Source organism: Polyodon spathula, chromosome 39, assembly GCF_017654505.1.
Source record: "Polyodon spathula isolate WHYD16114869_AA chromosome 39, ASM1765450v1, whole genome shotgun sequence".
Taxonomy (NCBI): domain Eukaryota; kingdom Metazoa; phylum Chordata; class Actinopteri; order Acipenseriformes; family Polyodontidae; genus Polyodon; species Polyodon spathula.
In genome coordinates this window covers 484,339-505,338 of record NC_054572.1, presented here as the reverse complement: position 1 = coordinate 505,338, position 21,000 = coordinate 484,339, and the positions used below count along the sequence as shown (strand labels likewise).

General features: G+C 44.3%; 1 protein-coding gene across 35 annotated transcripts in view; it reads left to right on the top strand.

Annotated features, from left to right (window-relative positions):
* Positions 1 to 21,000, top strand: part of nfasca (neurofascin homolog (chicken) a) — a 47,758-nt gene that overhangs the window by 22,884 nt on the left and 3,874 nt on the right. For 5 of the 35 annotated variants that reach the window (XM_041236013.1, XM_041236012.1, XM_041236018.1 and 2 more), the window contains 27 exons: positions 172 to 283; positions 1,003 to 1,187; positions 1,965 to 2,096; positions 2,213 to 2,356; positions 2,550 to 2,661; positions 2,996 to 3,162; positions 3,359 to 3,506; positions 3,826 to 3,885; positions 4,824 to 4,948; positions 5,363 to 5,404; positions 5,745 to 5,846; positions 6,024 to 6,221; positions 6,670 to 6,740; positions 7,138 to 7,360; positions 7,828 to 7,940; positions 8,290 to 8,500; positions 8,772 to 8,894; positions 9,351 to 9,524; positions 10,250 to 10,264; positions 13,652 to 13,846; positions 14,479 to 14,601; positions 16,895 to 17,044; positions 18,077 to 18,208; positions 18,737 to 18,806; positions 19,642 to 19,653; positions 20,388 to 20,399; positions 20,718 to 20,753. In XM_041236013.1, the coding sequence (XP_041091947.1) occupies positions 172 to 283; positions 1,003 to 1,187; positions 1,965 to 2,096; positions 2,213 to 2,356; positions 2,550 to 2,661; positions 2,996 to 3,162; positions 3,359 to 3,506; positions 3,826 to 3,885; positions 4,824 to 4,948; positions 5,363 to 5,404; positions 5,745 to 5,846; positions 6,024 to 6,221; positions 6,670 to 6,740; positions 7,138 to 7,360; positions 7,828 to 7,940; positions 8,290 to 8,500; positions 8,772 to 8,894; positions 9,351 to 9,524; positions 10,250 to 10,264; positions 13,652 to 13,846; positions 14,479 to 14,601; positions 16,895 to 17,044; positions 18,077 to 18,208; positions 18,737 to 18,806; positions 19,642 to 19,653; positions 20,388 to 20,399; positions 20,718 to 20,753 (3,187 nt within the window). The remainder of the gene's footprint in view (positions 1 to 171; positions 284 to 1,002; positions 1,188 to 1,964; positions 2,097 to 2,212; positions 2,357 to 2,549; positions 2,662 to 2,995; positions 3,163 to 3,358; positions 3,507 to 3,825; positions 3,886 to 4,823; positions 4,949 to 5,362; positions 5,405 to 5,744; positions 5,847 to 6,023; positions 6,222 to 6,669; positions 6,741 to 7,137; positions 7,361 to 7,827; positions 7,941 to 8,289; positions 8,501 to 8,771; positions 8,895 to 9,350; positions 9,525 to 10,249; positions 10,265 to 13,651; positions 13,847 to 14,478; positions 14,602 to 16,894; positions 17,045 to 18,076; positions 18,209 to 18,736; positions 18,807 to 19,641; positions 19,654 to 20,387; positions 20,400 to 20,717; positions 20,754 to 21,000) is intronic. The other 30 variants (XM_041236035.1, XM_041236031.1, XM_041236033.1 and 27 more) reach the window with 24 other exon arrangements.

The following is a 21,000-nucleotide window of genomic DNA, read 5'->3' as shown; positions in this document are numbered from 1 at the left end:
TTCATAAATCAAACACAAAAGTTCAAGACCTTTTTCAAACTTTTATTTGTGTCTTTAATGAACTCCTATTTTTTTTAAAGGACTTCAGATTTGTAAAATATAACAAAATATGCTTTATATTGGTTGTATGGAGGGGATTAATTTAAGGAAGGTGTCTGTGTGTTCTCTCAGCTCGCGGAGTTCCAGAGACCGCGCCTGCCTTTCTCTCTCCCACGGGAACCGCGAGCTCCAAGACGGTCCTGCGCGGAGAGGATCTGCTTCTGGAGTGCATCGCCTCGGGAGTGTGAGTCACGCAGGACATTAGAGCACACAGCAGTGGCAAAGGCCAGGTTAAGTCAGGTGGCTCCTTAGTTTAGACACCAGTTATTAACCTTGGCATTGATTTCCTTTATTGAAATTGCATTATTGGTGTCTACCCCCGATAATCCAGCTCCATTTTGGATTTCTTAACGTTCAGCCTGTTAAATCCGAAACAATTGTTTTAAATAAATACAACCACTAGTAAACACTTGATAGTGCTAACATTTCGACTTTCCCATTAAAAATAATCCCTTTAAGACAGTCATCTTTTGCAGTATGTTTTCAGCGATTGGATAGGAGCCTATATTATACAGAGAAAAGCAAAAGACATGTTGAAGTAACATTGTCCCCCTTACAGTAAGGTCGAGTCTAGTCTCCATAGAAGGAAAGAACGTTGGTGAGTGACGAAGGTGTGGTTTGAACGGTCTGGAGCGATACCAGCACTGTATGACCCAAATATAACCAGCAGAGACGACACTGAGTAGCTCTGATCCACCTAGGGTCTTTAAACGACAAGCTGAGGAGTTTTATTCCAGAGTATGGTAAAATGTATCCAATCACAGCAGTCCTTAGTTGAAACCACACCCCCAGTCCCTCCCCTAGGTCCTTTCCTGTTACGTGAACGAGCCTTGACCCTTACAGTAAGTGCTGACCCTAGCTTTTGAATGAAAAGTAACTTTGTGCCGACGTTGCCCCCTCAAGGCCCACCCCCGACATCAAGTGGTTTAAGAGAGGGGGGGAACTCCCCGCCCTGAAGACGAAGCTCGAGAACTTCAACAAGACGCTACGCATCAGCGGGGTATCTGAGGAGGACTCAGGGGAGTACTTCTGTCTCGCCAACAACAAGATGGGGGGGACCCGCCACGTAGTAGCTGTGACAGTGCAAGGTGAGCACGCTGTGCAGCTAGAGTCACCTGCCACAAGCAGTGGCGTGGTCCTAGATCAGAATGTACCAGAACGACCACTAAATATTTCTGTCCCTATACAAGTTCACAGTGTGTTTCTGTACTGAACTTCTAGTAACACAGATAACAGGTAATGCATTTATCAAAGTGTCTTTTTCCATCTTGTCACAAATGCTTTACTTTACGTGTCGGTGTGTGGCAGTGGCTGTGTTTGTGTTTGTGTCCACAGTCGTAGCCGCTGCACTGTTGCTGTCATCTTTGTCAGCATTTTTAGCCTTCTTAAAGAAGTAGTGTGTAATAGAAGTTCCTAATGCTCTTTTCACTGCATCAAGAGGACTGACTGAATCAATTGACAACAGTTGCTCGGGAGATGTGAGTCATGTGACTTAGCTTTGTCTGTTATGCAAGTTCCGGCTCGACTAAAGCATTGCTGGCTATTGAAAATAGTACCAGAACAACCGCTGGCCATAACACTACCTATAGGGATCAGGGGATGGCCAGGCGACCATTTCCCAAAAGCCTCTCTGACCTTACCAAGATTGTGAGAGCTTCATAAGAACAGCTTTTGTAAACTGCAGTGTTTCCCAAACCGCTAAGAGTCTCCAGACTTTGTTGAACTGTAATCTGTGTTGAAATGTATGGGTGAATATACATAAAGCCATTGACCTGCTGTGATTAAAATGAGTAGGGTGATCCTGTTCTGTTTAATAGCTAAGATATAACATGGAGTTTTGAGGTCTCTTTTTTCGTGACACACAGCTGCCCCCTACTGGCTGAATAAGCCCACTAACCTGGTTCTGGCCCCTGAAGAAGATGGGAGGCTGGTGTGTCGAGCCAATGGGAACCCCAAACCCACCATCCAGTGGCTGGTCAACGGAGAGGCCATAGAGAGTGAGTGCTGCATGCTCCGGGAGCCCCTCTTAGCTGCACCTGCACTGCTTGGTTATCTGTTTGTGATTGAAGCAGTGGCTGTCAGGAATCTCTTCTTTCTTTGTTCCCTACTGCAGATGCCTCCCCAAACCCGAGCCGCAAGGTTTCCGGTGATACCATCGTCTTCCGTTCGGTGCAGATAGGCGGCAGCGCTGTGTACCAGTGCATCGCCTCCAACAAGCATGGCTACTTGCTGGCTAACGCCTTTGTTAATGTACTGGGTAAGAGATCTCCGGGATTCTGGGTAATGGAGTTCTGAGGGAGTCTGTGTAATGTAGTTCTGAGGGAGTCTGGGTAATGGAGTTCTGAGGGAGTCTGGATAATGGAGTTCTGAGGGAGTCTGGGTAATGGAGTTCTAAAGAGTGATGGGGATGTCACTGAATGTTCTGTCCCTCCCTCTCTCTGCTCTTGCAGACATGCCACCACGTATGCTGGCCCCGTGGAACCAGCTTATCAAGGTGATCGAGAACAACCGCACCCTCCTCGACTGCCCCTACTTTGGCTCTCCACTTCCCACGCTGCGCTGGTGAGTATAGGGGCTGTGCCACAAGGTTCTGGAAAGGCTAGGGTTTTGATTTTGCGTGGCTACAGCGGACGCCTATAACAACAAATGCATTTCTCCTGGTTTGGGTGGCTTGCGTTTTGATTTCTTCTCCTACAAGCTTTCATGTTACCTTCCAGCTATCCATGATAAAGTGAAGCCACATTGAGTGTTAAAGCTGAAAGTAATGGTATCTAACAGTGCAGTTCCATAAATTTGGGTTGAGAAGCAGCTGATGTAAAGCAGGGCTGGATACAGGTCCAGCCCCTTTGCCGGTGCAGTTGGATTTGTTGTTCCCTGTCTCTGTTTGTTCCTGTAGGTTTAAGAACGGACAGGGCAGTAACCTGGACGGGGGGCAGTACCGCGTCTACGACAACGGGACTCTGGAGATCAAGCGTGCTCGCAAGGAGGACCAGGGCACCTACACCTGCGTGGCGACAAACATCCTGGGCAAGGCCGAGAACCAGGTCCGCCTCGAGGTCAAAGGTCAGAGAAACTCAGCATTCCTCAGGGCTTCTCCTGGCTTTCCAAACGGCCAGCTAAAGCTACAATTTTGAAATGTGTTCTGAGAGTTTCTGTGTAATGTGATGTCTAGCAATCAATCTGGTCCTTTATAAGCACACAGTATATCTTGGTTTACATTGAGGTTTTCTTGCAGTTGATGGTTCTGGTCCTGTTTCAGAGCCCACTCGGATCATCCGAGGCCCGGAGGACCTGATGGCGAAGCAAGGCACGCCGGCCCGGTTCGACTGCCGCATCAAGCACGACCCCACCATGCGCCCCACCGTCATCTGGCTCAAAGACGACAAAGCGCTGACCTTGGGCTGGAGGTGAGGGGCAGATCCATCACCCACCCGACATGGGGCGACAGAGGGCTTCAATCGCACACACACACACACACACACACACACACACACACACACACACACACACACACACACACACATTGCTAAAACATGATATGCTCCCTAGTGTCTAATGATTATTCCTGATCAGAGTTTATATTACGCGCTGGAAATGTAAACTGGACAATATGATATGCGTTCTGGTCAAAGCGGAAGACTCTTTAGTTGTCCCTAATTCATTTGAAATGCCAGCTTTGCGTTGCGTCTGCCCTAATGTGTTGTATTGTTATGTTGTATTTTGAAGAGGTTTTGTACAGACTGTAGGAAAGTGGTTGAAGGAGGTGGAGGGAATGTTCTATCCCAGGTAGGACCCCCGGACAATGACGACCATGAATATGTAACAAAAAACTATAAAAACTTATATTTTGGGGCTTAAGTCATCTCTTAAAATAATTTCATATCATTTGACAACCAATGTGGAGCAAAAACAGTTTATTTCTTTATTAACTATCCAATTATGTATTATTGTTTTGCAACATGCAATATGCTGTGTCATAAATAATCACTAACGTCAAATACATTTTCAAACACGACTTTTATAAATTGTGCAAACCGATTCTTGAATATACTTGAATAGTTCAAGCCTCAAATGATTAGGATATTTTTCCAACGGTATAAAACCCTACCATGCAATCCTTAAATGCAGTCAGTTCATTTAAAATGAGCATATCTAAAGCACATTTTTACTCTGACAAAAACAGAAAGCCTGTTTATTAACATTCATTACCAGTGGCAATTGGGGATTGTCTTAAATAACTTGTTAATGCTGAATAAAAATCAATATCACAACTCTGATCACAGCACAATAATCTATTATCAGCTTTAACCAAGCGCATCATATTCATATATATATACAGGCTCTCCTAACAAAGGTTACTCACTGTCATTGCAGTGCATTTTTTTTATCATTGACTACAATTCATCACGCATCTTACAAACTAAACACCCAACTATCCCCTGCCCTGACTCTTTACTCTCCCCTCTCTGTCTGTCTCTCTTTCCTCTTCGCACTTCTTCTACCTCATCCTGGCTCATTCCACCACACCACGCCTCACTTTTAATCATCCTACTTCCTACTCCCCCCCTCTTACCTCTCTCACCCTCTTCTCTCCAATTCTCTTTCTCTCCCCTTTCCCCTCTCTCTCAATCATCTCCCTGCAACTTTAACCCTTCCACCTCTTCCCCCCCCTCTCCCTTACTCATACTCGGCATCTTCAACCTCCTCTCTCCTGACCCCTGCAGGGTGAAGAAAGACGAGGAATCGATGACCATCAGAAATGTGAATGAGAACGACGAGGGTCTTTACACTTGTGTGGTGAGCACTGAGCTGGATGAAGACTCTGCCACAGCGCGCCTCACTGTCTTGGGTACGCCTGAATTCAGCTCCATCACACCAATACACGCACACTCACACACACACGCTGATGTGGACTGTGCTACGCCATGGAATACCATAGCAAAGTGCAGTAAAGCAGAGTAAAACACCCTTGCACACACACACACATGTATGGTAAAAAAAAAAAAAAAACCAATAACGACATTATTAATAATAATAATAATAATAATTACTATGAATTCTGTTAATTGACTAACTAGTAACAATGGTTTTTCAATCAAAGCATAAGTAAATGAAAGCCCTATTGAACCCACACGTTTATGCATCCCAGTGCTGTAACCATATCCCCTAAACCCAGTCCCCTCGATGCTACTACCCTGCAGTGAGTTTGAATTGCAATACTAACGGAAAACTAACATTTGGTTTTTAACTTTTCATATCACAGAATCAACATTAACTTCTACCAGCCGTACTGGAATAATTCCAGGTAACAATTGTTTGTTTGTTAATTTGAGTTGTTTTAATTGCTATTTGTATGTCTAATGAGTCAAGCTATTAAAAATACTTATATATCCTGCTTGCTACCCAACTCTTACAGAGACCTGTCATTTCTAGAGGAGGCGCCTGTGTGTCACACACTTGTACAGATGTGTAGAAACCTGCTTATCCAATTTTAATAAAGCTGTGGCTGGATGTTCTTTAGTGGGTGGATTATTAAGAGTCTTTATGTATGTAAGGACCTGAACCGAAGTGGACAAAATCTGTGGGTTTTAGGAGGAAGAAGGGAGTTTATTTGAAAGTGTTTAATACCCCCCCCTGGGGGGTAGACCGCCCAGATCCCCCTGTGGACCTGGAGCTGACCGACCCCTCAGAGAAGAGCGTGAGGCTCACCTGGATACCCCAGGATGATAACCACAGCCCAATTACAGGTCAGTCATCCAGCTTCGCCTACCTTCCACCCCTCCTCCACCCTCCCTTCGCCACAAAAGTGACTCCTTGTCTTGGGTGACACCACCAATGGGAGAGTCTCTCCGGTTCTCATTTCTGCTTGCCTCGTAACTCTGTAACTCTTCCTCACTCTCTCAGTCCTCCCTGTCTCTTCTCAGAGTTCCTCGTTCAGTATGAAGAGGACCGATGGGAGAGGGGGAAGTGGCACAATCTGTCCAGTTACCCTGGCAACCTCAACTCCGTCATCCTGCAGCTGTCTCCCTACGTCAACTACCAGTTCCGTGTCCTGGCGATCAATGAGATCGGAGCCAGCAACCCCAGCCAGCCATCCGAGCGCTACCAGACCAGCGGGGCCCGTGAGTGACCAGGGAGTGGGGGAATCACAGGGTTTTAAACTCGCACCAGGCCTTCACCCAGTCTTGGGTTTCACAAATGTCTATAACAATGTCCAGGTGGCAGGTGGTTGAACAGTCAGGCTGCTGGTAAATCAGCTCTCAGTGGATCTCACTAGTCACAGCAGGAGTAAGTCTGACCTGTAGGTTTACTAATAGGAGTTTTTCACACAGCTGTAAAGGAGGAAGGTATTTCTGAACCCAGGATTGGGTGCAGGGCTTGTGTGAATTTCGAGCCGTGGTCATTGTCAATGTGGTGTGTACGTGTGGCATGACAATCGGGCCACTGTGGCTTTCAAAGTTCTTCATTTTTTATTTTGGTAGCAATGAGGTCCTGTGCAGAGTGCTTTTCAGCCTGGTTTCCATGCATGGTTTGTTTGGCTCTGACGTGCGCTGTGTGTGTCTGTTTCAGCTCCAGAGTTGATTCCCCAAGGCATTCGCGGTAAGGGTTCGAGGAAGACGAACATGGAGATCACCTGGGAGGTAAGACTGGCCTTTGAAAGTTACAGGTGGCATGGTTTGAGAATATACTGGGAGCATTACAGCATTTTCCTCCAAGCTTTCACATGCACCATTTTTCTGAACAGGAGAAAAATACATGGTGATATATTACGAAACTACAGGGTAACCGTTAAATTATTTCTTTCGGGTGTGAAATGCCTTTAAGCAAAGAGGGACTAATGCAAATGTGATGTAGATTGTCAATGGGGTGTGGCCACCTGATTCAACAGGGAACATCCTGATCAGCATAATATATGACATCGGCTGTTGTACGGGACACCCCGGTGGAAATGAACAGGTTAAAAACAGTTAAACAGTGAATAGATTCCCCACGCGGTGAGTGCACTGGGACTTGTTGTGTCGCTCCCTCCCTGTGTAGATGATTCCGGGGATGGATCAAAACGGACCTAACTTTCGCTACGTGGTGTGGTGGCGGCGGAGGGACTCCCGTGAGGAGTGGAAGAACATCACGACCACGTACCTGAAGTACGTCGTGACCGACACCGACACCTACATCCCCTATGAGATCAGAGTGCAGGCTCAGAACGACTTTGGGCTGGGCCCTGAGGGCCCCATAGTGATCGGCTACTCGGGGGAGGACTGTGAGTACCACCTTCGCCACTAGAGGGCGCGTTGTCACATCGCGGTGCTGCAATCTAGACTACTGGCGCAGGTATTGTGCTGCACTGTAATTTTATATTTTAAAGGGCAACATGTGCAGTTGGATCAGACCTGCATTAATGGTCTTCCTCTCTGTAGTGACCACTCTGATTAATCCCTTACATTTTCCATGACCTGTATGCAAACAACGGACTATAAGACTTCTCAATGAACCATCTGTTGTTGTTGTAGTGATGGGTTTCCAGCAGTGTGGTCTACTGGTTAACGCTGGGGGACTGAGATGGGAGGCAGTGTGGTATGAGATAAGAGGCTGGGAGAGATTAAGTGTGCTCTGATGTTAGAGCTTAGGACTGCGAGGGAAGCAGTGCGACCTCGTGGTTAGAGCTGAGGGACTGGTTTGTCAACACTTGAGCGCATCTTAACCCTTGTGGCCCTGGTTTCTTTCCAGACCCCAGATCAGCCCCCAGCAACTTACGGGTCAGGCCATCCGCCACCAAAGCCGTGGTGTACTGGACCCATGTCTCAGCAGAGAGCGTGCAAGGGGAGCTGAAGGAATACAAGGTCAGCCAGGTTCTTTAGATCCGCCCTCTCAGGAAGACTTGGACATAACATTGTGAGGGACAATGGAACTTAATTTTGTCATAGCTCCAAAGTTTTTAAGAGTTGGCTTGATTGGAAATTACTTTTTTTTTTTTAAATGACTTTTAGTAGATTTTTCTAATACTTTAGTAAGGTTAGTGAATGACCCTGATCAGGGCTGGTATGATCTGGGCTCTTCAGTGCTGTACCAGTTCCCTGGGATGATGTATCAGATATAGGTTGTTGGAGCCCCCCACCCCCCCGGTATGGCTCTAGGTGGGGGGACACTGTCTGCAATGAATCTGAAGAATTCTAACCATTGCTCCTGCAGGTGTATTACACACGGGAGAGCAGCCAGCTCAGGGGTCTCAGTGTGTCTCGGGTGAAGAAATGGACCAGCTTTACTTCGTGGACGTCCAGGCCCTCAGGCGTGGTGTCCGGTCTCTTCCCCTACAGCAACTACAAGCTGTATATGGTGGCTGTAAACGGCAGGGGGGAGGGGCCTCCCTCCGTCACGGTGGACTTCCAGACCCCCGAAGGAGGTACGCTCCAGTGTTCACATTCCATTTCTCTGAGCAGATTGGGAGTGTTCCAGTGGATAAACCCTTACAAGAGTGCACCATAGTAAAAGCAACATGTAACACTATGGTAATTAATAGATAAGCACGGTAAAGAGGTATGGTTACACATGTATGAAAAAAAAAAAACATGGCAAACCTAAAAACTGTTAACCTACTCTGTCTATTTACTGTGGTAATCTTTTATAAGGGAGTACATATGTTACACCAGCTAATGTGTCTCCTTGTTCTCCAGTGCCTGCTGTCCCAAAATACTTACGAATTCAGCAGAGGAACGTGGACGCCATATACCTGGACTGGGACCACCCAGTGGAGCCTAACGGCATCATCACAGGATACCTCCTCAAGTACCAGACTGGTGAGCTGAATAGCGTTCACACGTCCTATCCAACCTGTGAATAAAACTATAGCTGAACAGTGTTCACACTTCCCATCTGACCTGTGAATAAAACTATAGCTGAACAGTGTTCACACTTCCTATCCGATCTGTGAATAAAACTATAGCTGAACAGTGTTCACACTTCCCATCTGACCTGTGAATAAAACTATAGCTGAACAGTGTTCACACTTCCCATCTGACCTGTGAATAAAACTATAGCTGAACAGTGTTCACACTTCCCATCTGACCTGTGAATAAAACTATAGCTGAACAGTGTTCACACTTCCCATCCGACCTGTGAATAAAACTATAGCTGAACAGTGTTCACACATCCTATCCGACCTGTGAATAAAACTATAGCTGAACAGTGTTCACACTTCCCATCCGACCTGTGTGTGCCCGCTCTGTCCGAGCTCTGCCTCCTCTTTCTTTCAGTGAATGGGTCTCGGACTGGAAAGATGATAACAGAGAACCTCTCTGCCAACACCACCAGTTACACGCTGCGACGAAGTGACCGCTACACGCGATACAAGTTCTATCTGAGCGCCCGGACACAAGTGGGTTCAGGAGAGGTGTACATCGAGGAGTCTCCCGACTTCGCCAACGAAGGTAGGAGCTGCGTGGCCTGGGTTAACCCTTGCAGGGGAGATAGAAATACTGCCCATAGCAGCTGGCCTGGCAGTGGTGATGGGGTTATAGTCTGGACAAGGGAGACCCTGATTGAATTCCAGCTGTAGGAAGGGTGGCCTAGCAGTTATAACTGAGGACTGGGAATCTGAACCTTGCAGTAGATACAGTTGTGCTTAATGTGGTGGTTTTGTGAGGCCACCAAAATCATTTTGCATGTAATTTGAGATGGAATTAGTTGCAGTTATTTGTCGCTAGTCCATATGCAATATTCAGTTATTCCTTCATGTTTGAAAATCCACTCCAGAGTTTATTTTAAAAGGTTTTGATGGGTTCCATAATGACGCCGTTTGATTCTTTTTTGAATGATTTTATTGTGGAATGCCCTGGGATCATTTATCATGAAAGGCAATGTATAAGTGTAAGGTGTTTTGTGTTATTATTATTGTTCTGCTATAGTAATCTGTTTTTGCAGTCGTTGAGTATGATTCTTCAGTGCGGTGCAGGTTCTGCATGTCTGTGTGTTCTCTGTGTTGGATATTGCTGAGATAATGTTCTTTTGGATTTGCTTCGTGGTGTGACAAACATTCTTCCTATTAACTGTTTTTCTCTTTCTCGACCTCCTTTACTTCCTGTGTGTATTTTTTTCCTTCTTTTCCTTATCTCTCTCCTGTCTCCTTTTCCCCCTCCATTGGTGTTGACTGAAGTGAATGCCAGCTCAGGTACTGTACCAGCTGGAGTAGGTAACGGGAAATGGGCAGAGTCTGGCTGTCTGCCCGTCTGCCCTTCCGTCCAGGTCTGTGCAGCACAGCCTGTGAATGAGTCAGCCAGTACAGAGCCAGTTTATCAAAGGGATGCAATGATTGATCCATATATTCATATGCGATATTTCTTATTGGGGAAAACAACTATATCATTTGTTTCATTTTATTAACCCACTTTTTGACACCCCTGGTGTAGGATAACCCCTGTATGGGGTGGCTCGTGACAAATGTAATTCAAACATGTCCAAAAAGCACACTAACGTGGAGTAAATCAAAACAAACATGGTAAGTGATTGGTGATTGAAAGGTAGTTTGGGATCGTTGCACCTCAGAGCTCCTCTCTATGTACTGTGCAGCTCTTTCCTGTGCACTGTACTGGAACCAGCCCTCTAGCTGTACTGCACAGTCTGTCTGTCTTGCTGTCTGTCTGCCTGTCTGTCTGTCTCTCTGTCTGTACTATACACTCTATAGATCCTCACCCTCAGAGATCGAAGTGAAAAACTTGAACCCATGTTCATGAGAGTCCTGCATTTGTGAAGCACAGTGGGCCAGACTTCAAGGGTACACCACACTCTTATCAAATAATATTCCTAATGTAATAATCACTCATATATCAACAATTAGTGGTTGTCTCTGTGCACTGTAGATGTGCTCCAAAAACAACTGGCATGGCCATCCAAACTCTCAAAATCCTGACTGAGACCTTTCCAGTTCTTCATTCCGATCCCTGACGGCCTTCCAATCACTCCCCCCTCAGCCCTCTGTGTAGGGTTTGTCTCGGAGCATGTGGCTAAACCAGCGTTTGAAACCGACACTACAGGAAAACGTCCCTGTGTTCCTTTCTAATGCCTCCTCACTAAGAATGTATTTGTCTGTTGTTAATTACTGGCATGCTTTTGCAAAAATATCAAGCGTCTTGTCCAGGTAACTAATTTCAGGGTTACCCTGTCCATTAAAAGATTAAAACACTGGGACGCAGAATGAAAGGGAGTGGGTTTGAGTAGCTCAGTGGTTAGTGTGCTGGGCTGCAGTGTGGAAGGCAGTGGGTTTGAGCAGCTCAGTGGTTAGAGTCCTGGGCTGCAGTATGGAAGATGCAGTGTCCAGTAGCTCAGAAGAAAGTAATAGGTTTGAAAAGGTTAGCGGTTAGAGTCAATAACACTAACATGTAATGTGTTTCAATTCCTCATATTAGGATTCTGTCCAGAACAGAAAAAAATACTTGCTGCACTCTCTGAATTCTGTAACATGACCATTTACGACAGCTTGTGTTCCCTCTGTATTGGAGTCAATAATTAACAAGAACCTGTTGAAAGGTGCATTGAATTATTCTGTGAAATGGCATTTCAGGTAGACAGCAGCACCCTTTCCCCACTAGTAGTCGTATCCACTGGTGCTAGTTGGCGACTCTCTGGTTTCATGTGTTGAAACTAAAAAACGGAGATACTTAGGTGTATGACGGCATGACTAATATTTTTGCTTGTTTGATGTTAACGTTCATGAGCTCATGATGTCATTCTATTCCAAAGCTCATGGTGTAAAGGTTGGCAATTATAAACTGGATCATATTCTTCATGATCATCCAAGCATTTGCCAGCTGCTTTAATTCTCTTGATTCCTGGCCGCGAGAGCATGACTGCCTTTCTCTGTGCACTGGTGGCAAGAGATTCAGCTTGGCAAGAGATTAAGCTTCAGCAATGCATGCATGTACTATTGACTGTGCAAATGAACTGCTTTGGTGGCACAGAAAGCAATGATCTTTCTTGCAAAAGCATGAGCGCCGCTTGTCAAATAAATTTTTTCAAGTGTACGGTGCTAAAAGTGATTACTAAGAAAAATCTATTTTCTTACCTCCTATTAGCACTATCCAAGATTGTCACTTTCCCCTTTTAATTCTGCTGTAGGTCTTTTGGTTCGTTTGCTTGTGTTTTATATTTCAGTTTGGAGTATGTTGAAATCTGAAAGAAGACACTGCAGATGAAAAGTTGTTGCTACTTCCTAGTACTTCCTGGTGTTGTAGGTCAAACTCACTCCTAGTGGCATTCCAACCATGTGAGCTACAGCAAAAGTATCAGGATGCAGTGGTGGTTCATCTACATTAGAAAAAATAAAGTGAATAACTAAAATAATGTCAGCAAAATAAAAGTGGACCCATTAATATTGTTAATACAGCTAAAAAGAGGTAGGACATGGATTGCCCACTGGTTTTATGAAGCAATATTATCCCAGGACTTTCAAGAGCTGCTCCTATCTGATTGTAAGTCACGTTAGTGTGAGATTAATCAAGATCCAGGAACCCTGAGAAACGGAGATGGGGAAAGGGATTAAGAAACGGTCAGATTTACTAAGCTTTGTCTCAGTGCAAGGTTTAAACCACGTCATGTTTCAATTTAATCAGATTTTTGTTTATTTCTAGTTTTTAAAAATTGACCTCAAAGGTGTGAACATATCGCAGGGCTAAAAAGCTGAATATCTTGCTGTTGAAGGGCTTGGCCACTAGGTGGGTGATGAGACTGCATTGCACGTGCAAGGACGAGGGCAGCTCTGTTCCAGATGACAATAAAACTATCAAATGCAGCTGGGAGAATGTTGCTTTAAATGGGCAAATATTAAAATAGAAAATAGAAAAGCATGCATCTTTTCTTGAACTCCTGGGAACTAAAATATGATAATGCTGTACATTAATTGTAGTTTCTTATGATACACTTCTTTGCGTAGCACATGGGTGAAACCAAAGATTTGAAAAGGAATTTCTGTTTTAAGTTAGACTTGGCGATTACAATCAGTAATGGGGTTATGTAAGACTTTTTGACAAGTAATCCACTTTTTTTCCCAATTTATATTTGAATCTCCTCTCCTTTCGCTCTCTGTTAATCCCTACAAGTTTAGGACAGTCTAGGAAGAGATAATTAAAAACGCAGCCCCTGTGTGCCTCTTTGAGTTCTGAATACTCTTCCAGTGATCGGAAGCACGGTTGGACAGTCATCACTGAAAAGATGCATGTTAGAATTCCTGGGCTGTCCAGACTAACCCTAGCCTGGGTACCAGCTTCACTGCACACCACCCAAGTCATCTGCATTTCGGGGGTCAGACCCTCAAATTGACAATAAAACCGGCAGACCTGCGATGGTCATTGTATAACCAACGTTTGTGATTATCAGCATTGTATGTACGCTCCATTTACTGAGCAGCATTCCAGTAGGTGAAACTGAGGCCCTCTGCCTGGTACACAGGCTAGGCCAAACTAGGCCCGGGGTCAACAAGCCTTCATGTCAAATCAATATTGTTTCATTTCTTTTATTTCTGTGCTCTTTTCTGTTAATATATTGATGTTTTCCCCTTCTTTAGTTGTTCCATCGCTACCACCCACCCCAACGGTTTTGGTAAGCGCCGATACCTCTCCCAGCACCACCACCACCACAACTACTACTGCTGCTACTACCACTACTACTACTCCAGCTCCAACTCCCACTGCTACTACTGTCGCCATGACGACTACAACCAAGAGTCCTTTGTCAGCTATCACTGACATTCAAATGCGTGGTATTTCATTTGTCAATTTGTTCTGTTTTACAAGGATTTCTGCTGTACGCTGTTATGTGTTTCAGTCCTTAATTGTACAGTATGTACGCTGCAGTATGACGGGATCTTGTGTTATTATAGTATAATATGGTCTTTGGCATGTTCTTGTGCTACTGTATCTAGTGCTTTCTGCAGGGTAATTGAATTCCTGCTGTATTAATATAACCGGATGCTACCCTAGAGTAAATCTGCCACTACAGTATCATGCTGTTCTGTCCAGCTGCACTGTCATGTGGTCTTTTAACAATACAGTATAATCCAGGCTTGTGGCAAAACAGTCTAACGTTTGCATACGTTTGTCTTATGCCACTGCACTAAAACTGGACTATGTTCATTCTGCATGAACGCCGCTGGTGCAGTGTAATGTAATGTCTTGCCAAGGGTGTTATGTAAAGTGCCTCGGTGCCACTGCAGCACAGCTTGGGCCTTGTGCTGCTGCAGTATAACGTGATATACTCTAAAGATTCGAAACCTTGTGTGTGTGTGTGTGTGTGTGTGTGTGTTTGTGTGTGTGTGTGTGTGTGTGAGAGGTTGTGTGCCTGTCCTGCACACCCCTCTGTATTAACACTGCCTCTCCAACCGGTTGTGCACAGAAACCCCTGTGAGCAGAAAGATCTGGAACCTGACGGTCTCTCCTAACAGTAACTATGTTAATATCAGCTGGACTCACAACTTCCTTCCCGACGCCACCGAGTTTGTCATTGAGTACACCGACAGTAAGGACTGGGAGCTTGCTCGCCAGTAGCTGTGGATGATTTGACTTTCAGCTGGGGGTGGGGTGGAGGGGGAAGCCATCTTCGAAGGCTGAGACAAATTGAACAGTTAAGTTGAGTTAAGAACATTTAACATGGCTTGCTTTGGTTTGCTCAATGGCAGTCCTTCTCTGAGGAAACATCTCTCCGCGCTTCTTCTATGTTTGTCACCTGCTACACAAGAAGCACTACGTGAAACAATAACCTTGCACAACCTTAGCTGCTCTTCAGCCTTCTACTTCTTTGTATGCCTAAGCTGATACAAACAGTAATAAAGCACCCCTGAATTGTGGTTGTGACTGAGCTCCCTTCCAAGATGGCATTCAAGGGGAGGAATCTGGCTCATAGCAATAGTTATCGGTCACACTGTAGCTAGTGCTGTGCCCTGGCTGATGTGTCAGTTGTGTGCTTTCTGTCCTTGGGTGGGTGAGTTGAGTTCAGTTGTTGTCCCTCAGGGATTCTCCCATCACTCCCAGTTCCAGGTGGTTTATTTCTGCAGGTGAATCACGTTTAAATCCCTTCGTCTTACCCACCTGCACCATGGGGCTGCCACTGTCAACGATCACTCATGAGAGTCACTTTTTTTGTAAAACTGCTGTTTACCAACCTCCAGTATTTCGCCGACAGCATAATATTTTCACAGCCCTCATGTTCCGCCAACATTTTTCTTTTCTGTTGTCTGAGGTTTAAAACCCGCCTCTCGCGTCCTTCACACCGGATGCTGATTAGTTAACTTCCACCATCAGTGACAGGTGGAGAGCTCGAGTTCTGCCAGTCTGCAATCCTAACCGGGGTCACAATTTCAGCTCATAATGGGGTTTGCATGCAGGATCGTTTTTTAAATGTGATTTCTCAAATACGTAGCTTCAATCAAATTTAGCTATAAAATATAAAGGGACAATACAGCATAAAGGGGATGTCATTTTAATCCAAGCCTTTGAAAAACAGTTGATAGTGTTGGGGACCAGTAGAAGTGTTCTTCTGGAAGATGGAGACATGTGTTGTGGGTTTCCTAAAGGGATATCGCTGAGCTTTACAAAACGCCCTTCTTCTTTGTCTTTGTAATTTATGCATTCTGGCTGAGCTTCCTGCCTACATGCCCTCCTCCTGCCCTCTCCTTCTCTCCATTCATTAGAGTCCAAGTGGAGCGCTGCACAGTCTTTGCAAGCTTGCTGCAGGAGGATGACATCATGAGTGTGACTTGAAATGACGACATCATCAGCCTGTTGCAAGCGGCGGTTTTTGGAATGTTTAGCACTTCTGAAACAGCGCAACGCAATGGATTCTCAAAGCGTTTTCCTTCAAATCGTTATTGAGACCTTTTTTTTTTTTTAAACTGGAAGGACATTTAGAGAGAGAGCTTTGAGAATTTAACGGGATTTGAGAATCTGGGCGTTTTGTGTAAAAGACATTTGGTTACAGTTTTGTTTTCAGTAAAATCTAAAGAAGCTGGACAAATGCTTAGACGGGAAGTCTTTATGTTCTCATGATATCCTAGTAACAGCATTCTGTTGTTGGAACTTCTTGTTTGCAATCAAAACAGGCAGTTGATTCGGCTGCGATCGATCCCAGGGCCAGCTCTGGCTCGAGCCAGTGGTTTGAATTCCAAAAACTAGGAGTTTCATCATGAGCTTTGCTGTGGGTTGATGACATCATCAGCATGCTACAAGTCTTTCTTTTTTTCTGATGTCATCAGATGCGTGCCCGTTATGTGATGACATCACAAACACCCAGAGGGGGCGATGACATCACTGACATTCCAGAAAAGGCCACAATAAATATGGTTTCTGTTCCTCGTTGCTCGAAGCGGACTATGCCTTTAAGATCCTTTCTGCAGTTACAGCAGTTGGGCACCTGATGGCAGTGCATGCTGTGCATAAACCAAACACTTGTATACTATTTTGGTTTTCACTTTACGTTAACTAGCTCTAATTACAAAGCAATTACGCATGCTTCTGTATCATTGCAGTTTTAGTTGATACGTAATTATACTGTAATTAAAATGTAACTATTTCCAATTAAAAATGCCTGAAATGTTAAGGTAACTGAAAGCATTGTGATTTCACCATTAAAAGGCAACATGTTTTGCTCAAATAGAGAATGCCGAGCACCAGACTCAACAGGAGCAGAACTCATTGCTCCCACAATCCATTGCACTTCCTGTCGCTGCCATGTGTTACCTAGCGACCCGGCTCGCCTCTGTGGAGCCTCCCACCTTCTCCTCTTGCTCCCGTGACGGCCGTCTCTTATCTCTCAGGTAACAAGACAGTGAGAAGCGTGACGGTCAAACACGAGACCCCCGTCAAGCTGGCCGGGCTGGCGGAGGGGGCCAAGTACAGTGTGCGGGTTTACTCTCGAGAGTACGACTTCATCAGCAGCAAGACCGTCCCCTTTGAGACCAGCGCAGGTGAGGCAGGCACCCCCTTGTAACCCCACTCGGGTGTCTGTGCTGGGGCTTTTCAACCTAAAGCTGGTGTAGTGCTTTTTTAAGCTGTGTATTAGCGGCTGAAGCCCTGCTGGCAGTACTTGCGAGTAGAATCTTTGGAACTCTGGCCTGACTCTTGCACAGGGGTTTAGACCTTAGCTTGGGAGCTGTGATGTAGCTGGTTGGAGGCTAGCATCACAGGCAAGGCTGTCCACAAATGAAGACAGCGCTTTTGCTGCTTAAAAAAAGGGTGGAATGTCTTGGAAAAACTACAGTATTGGAGATTACTATTTTCAAATCCCATTTATGTAAAAGCAAACTACATTAACAGCTATCTACTAATACTACTGACTCATTTACACTGCAGTGTTCAGCAGGAGCATTTTAGCAGGAATGTGCTTTAAGCTGTTTTTTGGTAAAAAGTTGTTGACTTAATGCTTCAGTTCAAACAAATACCGGAGGAATAGGTCTCTGAAAGCAAAGAGCTACAATTCTTGCCATATCAGACATGCTTGTGATTATCTGTTCCGGCTTTGTGACTTAATAAATCATCTCCATAAATCCATAGGTTAGAAATGGGTTTGTGAGCCGTGCTAGTTGTCTGTCTCACATTATTCCAGTCTTGAGGAGTGATTATCTCACGCCACCTTGAGTTTTCCACAGGGCTCACACTTCTGGGGGTTCCTGTCACTTCACAGAACCTTTGGAAGTGATTCAAGTTAGACGCCTTGTACTGCTAAGCTGAAGGTTGTGGAATTTGTAATGAGAGTGTATTTCTCTCAAGTTTGAAGAGCCTGAAACTGAGAAGGTGAATTATAGAAGTGCTCTGAGGCCTGGGAATGAAGGCCTGTGTGTGTGACAATGCTCAGAGGTCAGACATGAAGATGTTGTAGAGATGGATGGACCTGAATCTGGGACCCAGGTTGGTATTTCCGGCTCTGAATGAATGGTTTCCAGAGCCTCATTGATTCACAGCCTCCCTCTCTCTCTCTGTCTCTCGTCGCACTATCACAGCGTACACCAAGGACCACGTGGACATCGCCACCCAGGGCTGGTTCATCGGGCTGATGTGCGCCATCGCTCTTCTGGTGCTGATCCTCCTCATCGTCTGCTTCATAAAGAGGAGCCGCGGAGGCAAGTATCCAGGTACGGGACGGACAGGCAGACAGACAGACAGACAGACCGGACGGGCATTTTAACTTGACTATGACCGTCATGCCAAAACAAGCAAATATATGTGTATCCCTTAGCCCATTTGATATGTACGGTTAGGCAGTTATCCAATTATATCCATTTTTTTTTTATTTAGATTTATTTCATCCACCAGGATAAAATCTCAATATATAACGGAAATCATCCCATACAAAAACAAAATCTACAGGATCGTCCCATAAATGTAAGAGTAAATCAATCTGTGCAATTACTATAAGACACATTGATAAGAAAGGATTTCAGACGAAATCCTTCCAGACGTGTCCTTGTTCAAGCTGAAGTCTTTCAAATCCCTTGGCGTTTTCTTGCAAGGCATGCATGAAGTCTTTCCTTGTCCTTGTGTCACCCCTGCATCGTTGCATTTAGCGTTTTTATTGGTATAGGGTTTTATACACATACATTTCCATGTGTTGGTCTAGCGTCAGCAGAATATAATAACAGGTGTTATTCTTTATGTTACAGTGCGGGACAAAAAGGACCTTCCTTTAGATCCCATGGAGCATAAGGACCAGGATGGGTCTTTCGATTACCGGTACGTCTCTTTTACTATTTCCAGTGTAGAAAATACATTGGCGGACAGCAAAACCTGCTGCTTTAATTGGTGATAGTGTTAGTTGAAAGGGTGGTTGTGATAGATGAGGAAAAGCCATTGAGCTGAGATTTGTCCTTAATGGCTAATGAATGTGATGCTTTATCAGTCTGTAGCTCAAGGAAAAAGGTATGCCCTTTTCCATAGAAGCAGTGTTGTTTCTTTACAAGCAGGACAGACTACGTTGTTGATAATGCACACAGGCTAGAACATGACTAGATAATCTCTTCAATATTAGTGGCTGTAGGCTGGCTGTCCCCTTTGCTTTCCCGTTTCCACCTGATTTTATTACACCCTTTTGGTAGCGCATTTTTTTAAGATTCATTGGTTGCAAATTGCAGTTGTGCAGTTGCAGTGTAATGAAAATGTAACAAAATGCCACACTGAATTACTGCCACAAACCGTTTTGTGATCACAAAACTGTTCTATTATAACAAGGAGATTTGTATTAACGATTTAAGTTTCAATAAAAACTATATATATTTCAGTAAATAACTATATACACACACACACACACACACACACACACACACACACACACACACACACACACACACACAAACACACACACATATATATATTAATTAAATACTGAAAAATAATCTACACTCCTGCAGTAACCAGATCACATGATAAGTATAAAGTAACACTGTATAAAGTTCTGCCACATATTCTTAGGAATATTGCTCTGAATTCTTCTGCAAGTCTTACCTGTCCTCTGTTCTGACCCTTCATTCATTTTGATTCCCTTTTTTCATAAATGCTGCTTTTGCGTAAGGAATGAGAACAGGTACTTCATTTTTAAATTGCCTTTTATTTCTGTTAAAAGGGTTAGTAGCCATGGCTGGAAAAAAAAAAAAAAAAACACTGGCACATCAACAATCTCTCAAGCACCTTACTGTCTGGTTGCTGATCTTCCTGTTTTCCAGACTTTGTTTTCCTCCAGTTTCTCTGTTCACTTCCTGTTGCGGTGGGGTCGTATTGCCTGTAGCGCAGGAAGTGAACTCATAGTGTTGTGGCAGAAATAAAGAAGGCCGCACCTGAGTTAAAGTAAAGATACCGTCTGTTAAGGCAAAGGCCAACAGCAAAACAATACCTGTCTTGAGAGACTTTTCTTATGCTGTGCTAGCGAGGTAGGCCTGGTTATCAAAGCTTTTAACTCAATACGGTACGACAGGAAGGTTAAAAATGAGAGATGTTCTTTCAGGACGAAGCAATGAGATTCATCCATAACATCACACATTACATCATGCATTCGAAAGGTGTAAAACATATAAGCAGCTCAACTGTACAAACGCTTTGGCTAATTCCTTCAGCCCATGTGTGATGAAGGAATCAGTCAAAACGCTTGTCTGCTTGTGAGAAGCAGTAGGACCTGACCTGCTTCCCTGTGTTTTGCTAAACAAAAGGTTTTACCGATCATCCTGGATTCCTCACTCTTTCCTTTTCTATCCTCGTTTTCTGTCTTTCTCTTCCTATCCCTTTGTCGTTGTGCTCTTTTATTTTCTCCTTGGACCATTGAAGGTCTCTTGAAAGGTATGGAGTGTGTAACAGCCCTGGACCTAACCCACAGCTACAGAACCCTGTATTTTTTACTGTTTATTTTATTCAGGGGTTTTAATCTCTATTAAAAGATTGAAATAGAAATCTAAATTAATTCATTAATTAATTAATCACACAGGTTAGCGTGTTTTTGAGAAATGCTGATTGACCGTTTTTTTAATTAATGATAAAATTAAACACACTCACAATTCTTCAGTAAACATCTTATTCAAGGGGGAGGGCAAAGCAAGAGGGCGTTTACTGAAAGCTGTTGTGATTATTTGTTTGTTATTATTTTACTGCATGTTTTAGGTTAAACCGTGTTACCACACTTCCGTATATTAAACGGTATGTATACAATATCTAACTAACGGATTAATAAACCAGTCCCATGTTCGAATTAATGGATTAAAAGAAAGTTTCATGATTAAAACCCCTAATTGTATTTATTTAACGTTTCATTGATTTGAATATGTGGTGCTGCTAATTCATGTGTTTCTGGCTAATGGGGAGATGTCTGGATGGGGGGGGGGGGGGGTTGTTGCTTGTTGTGGCTCTCTCGTGTGTCTTCGTTTCTGCCTGAAGTCACTTGTGT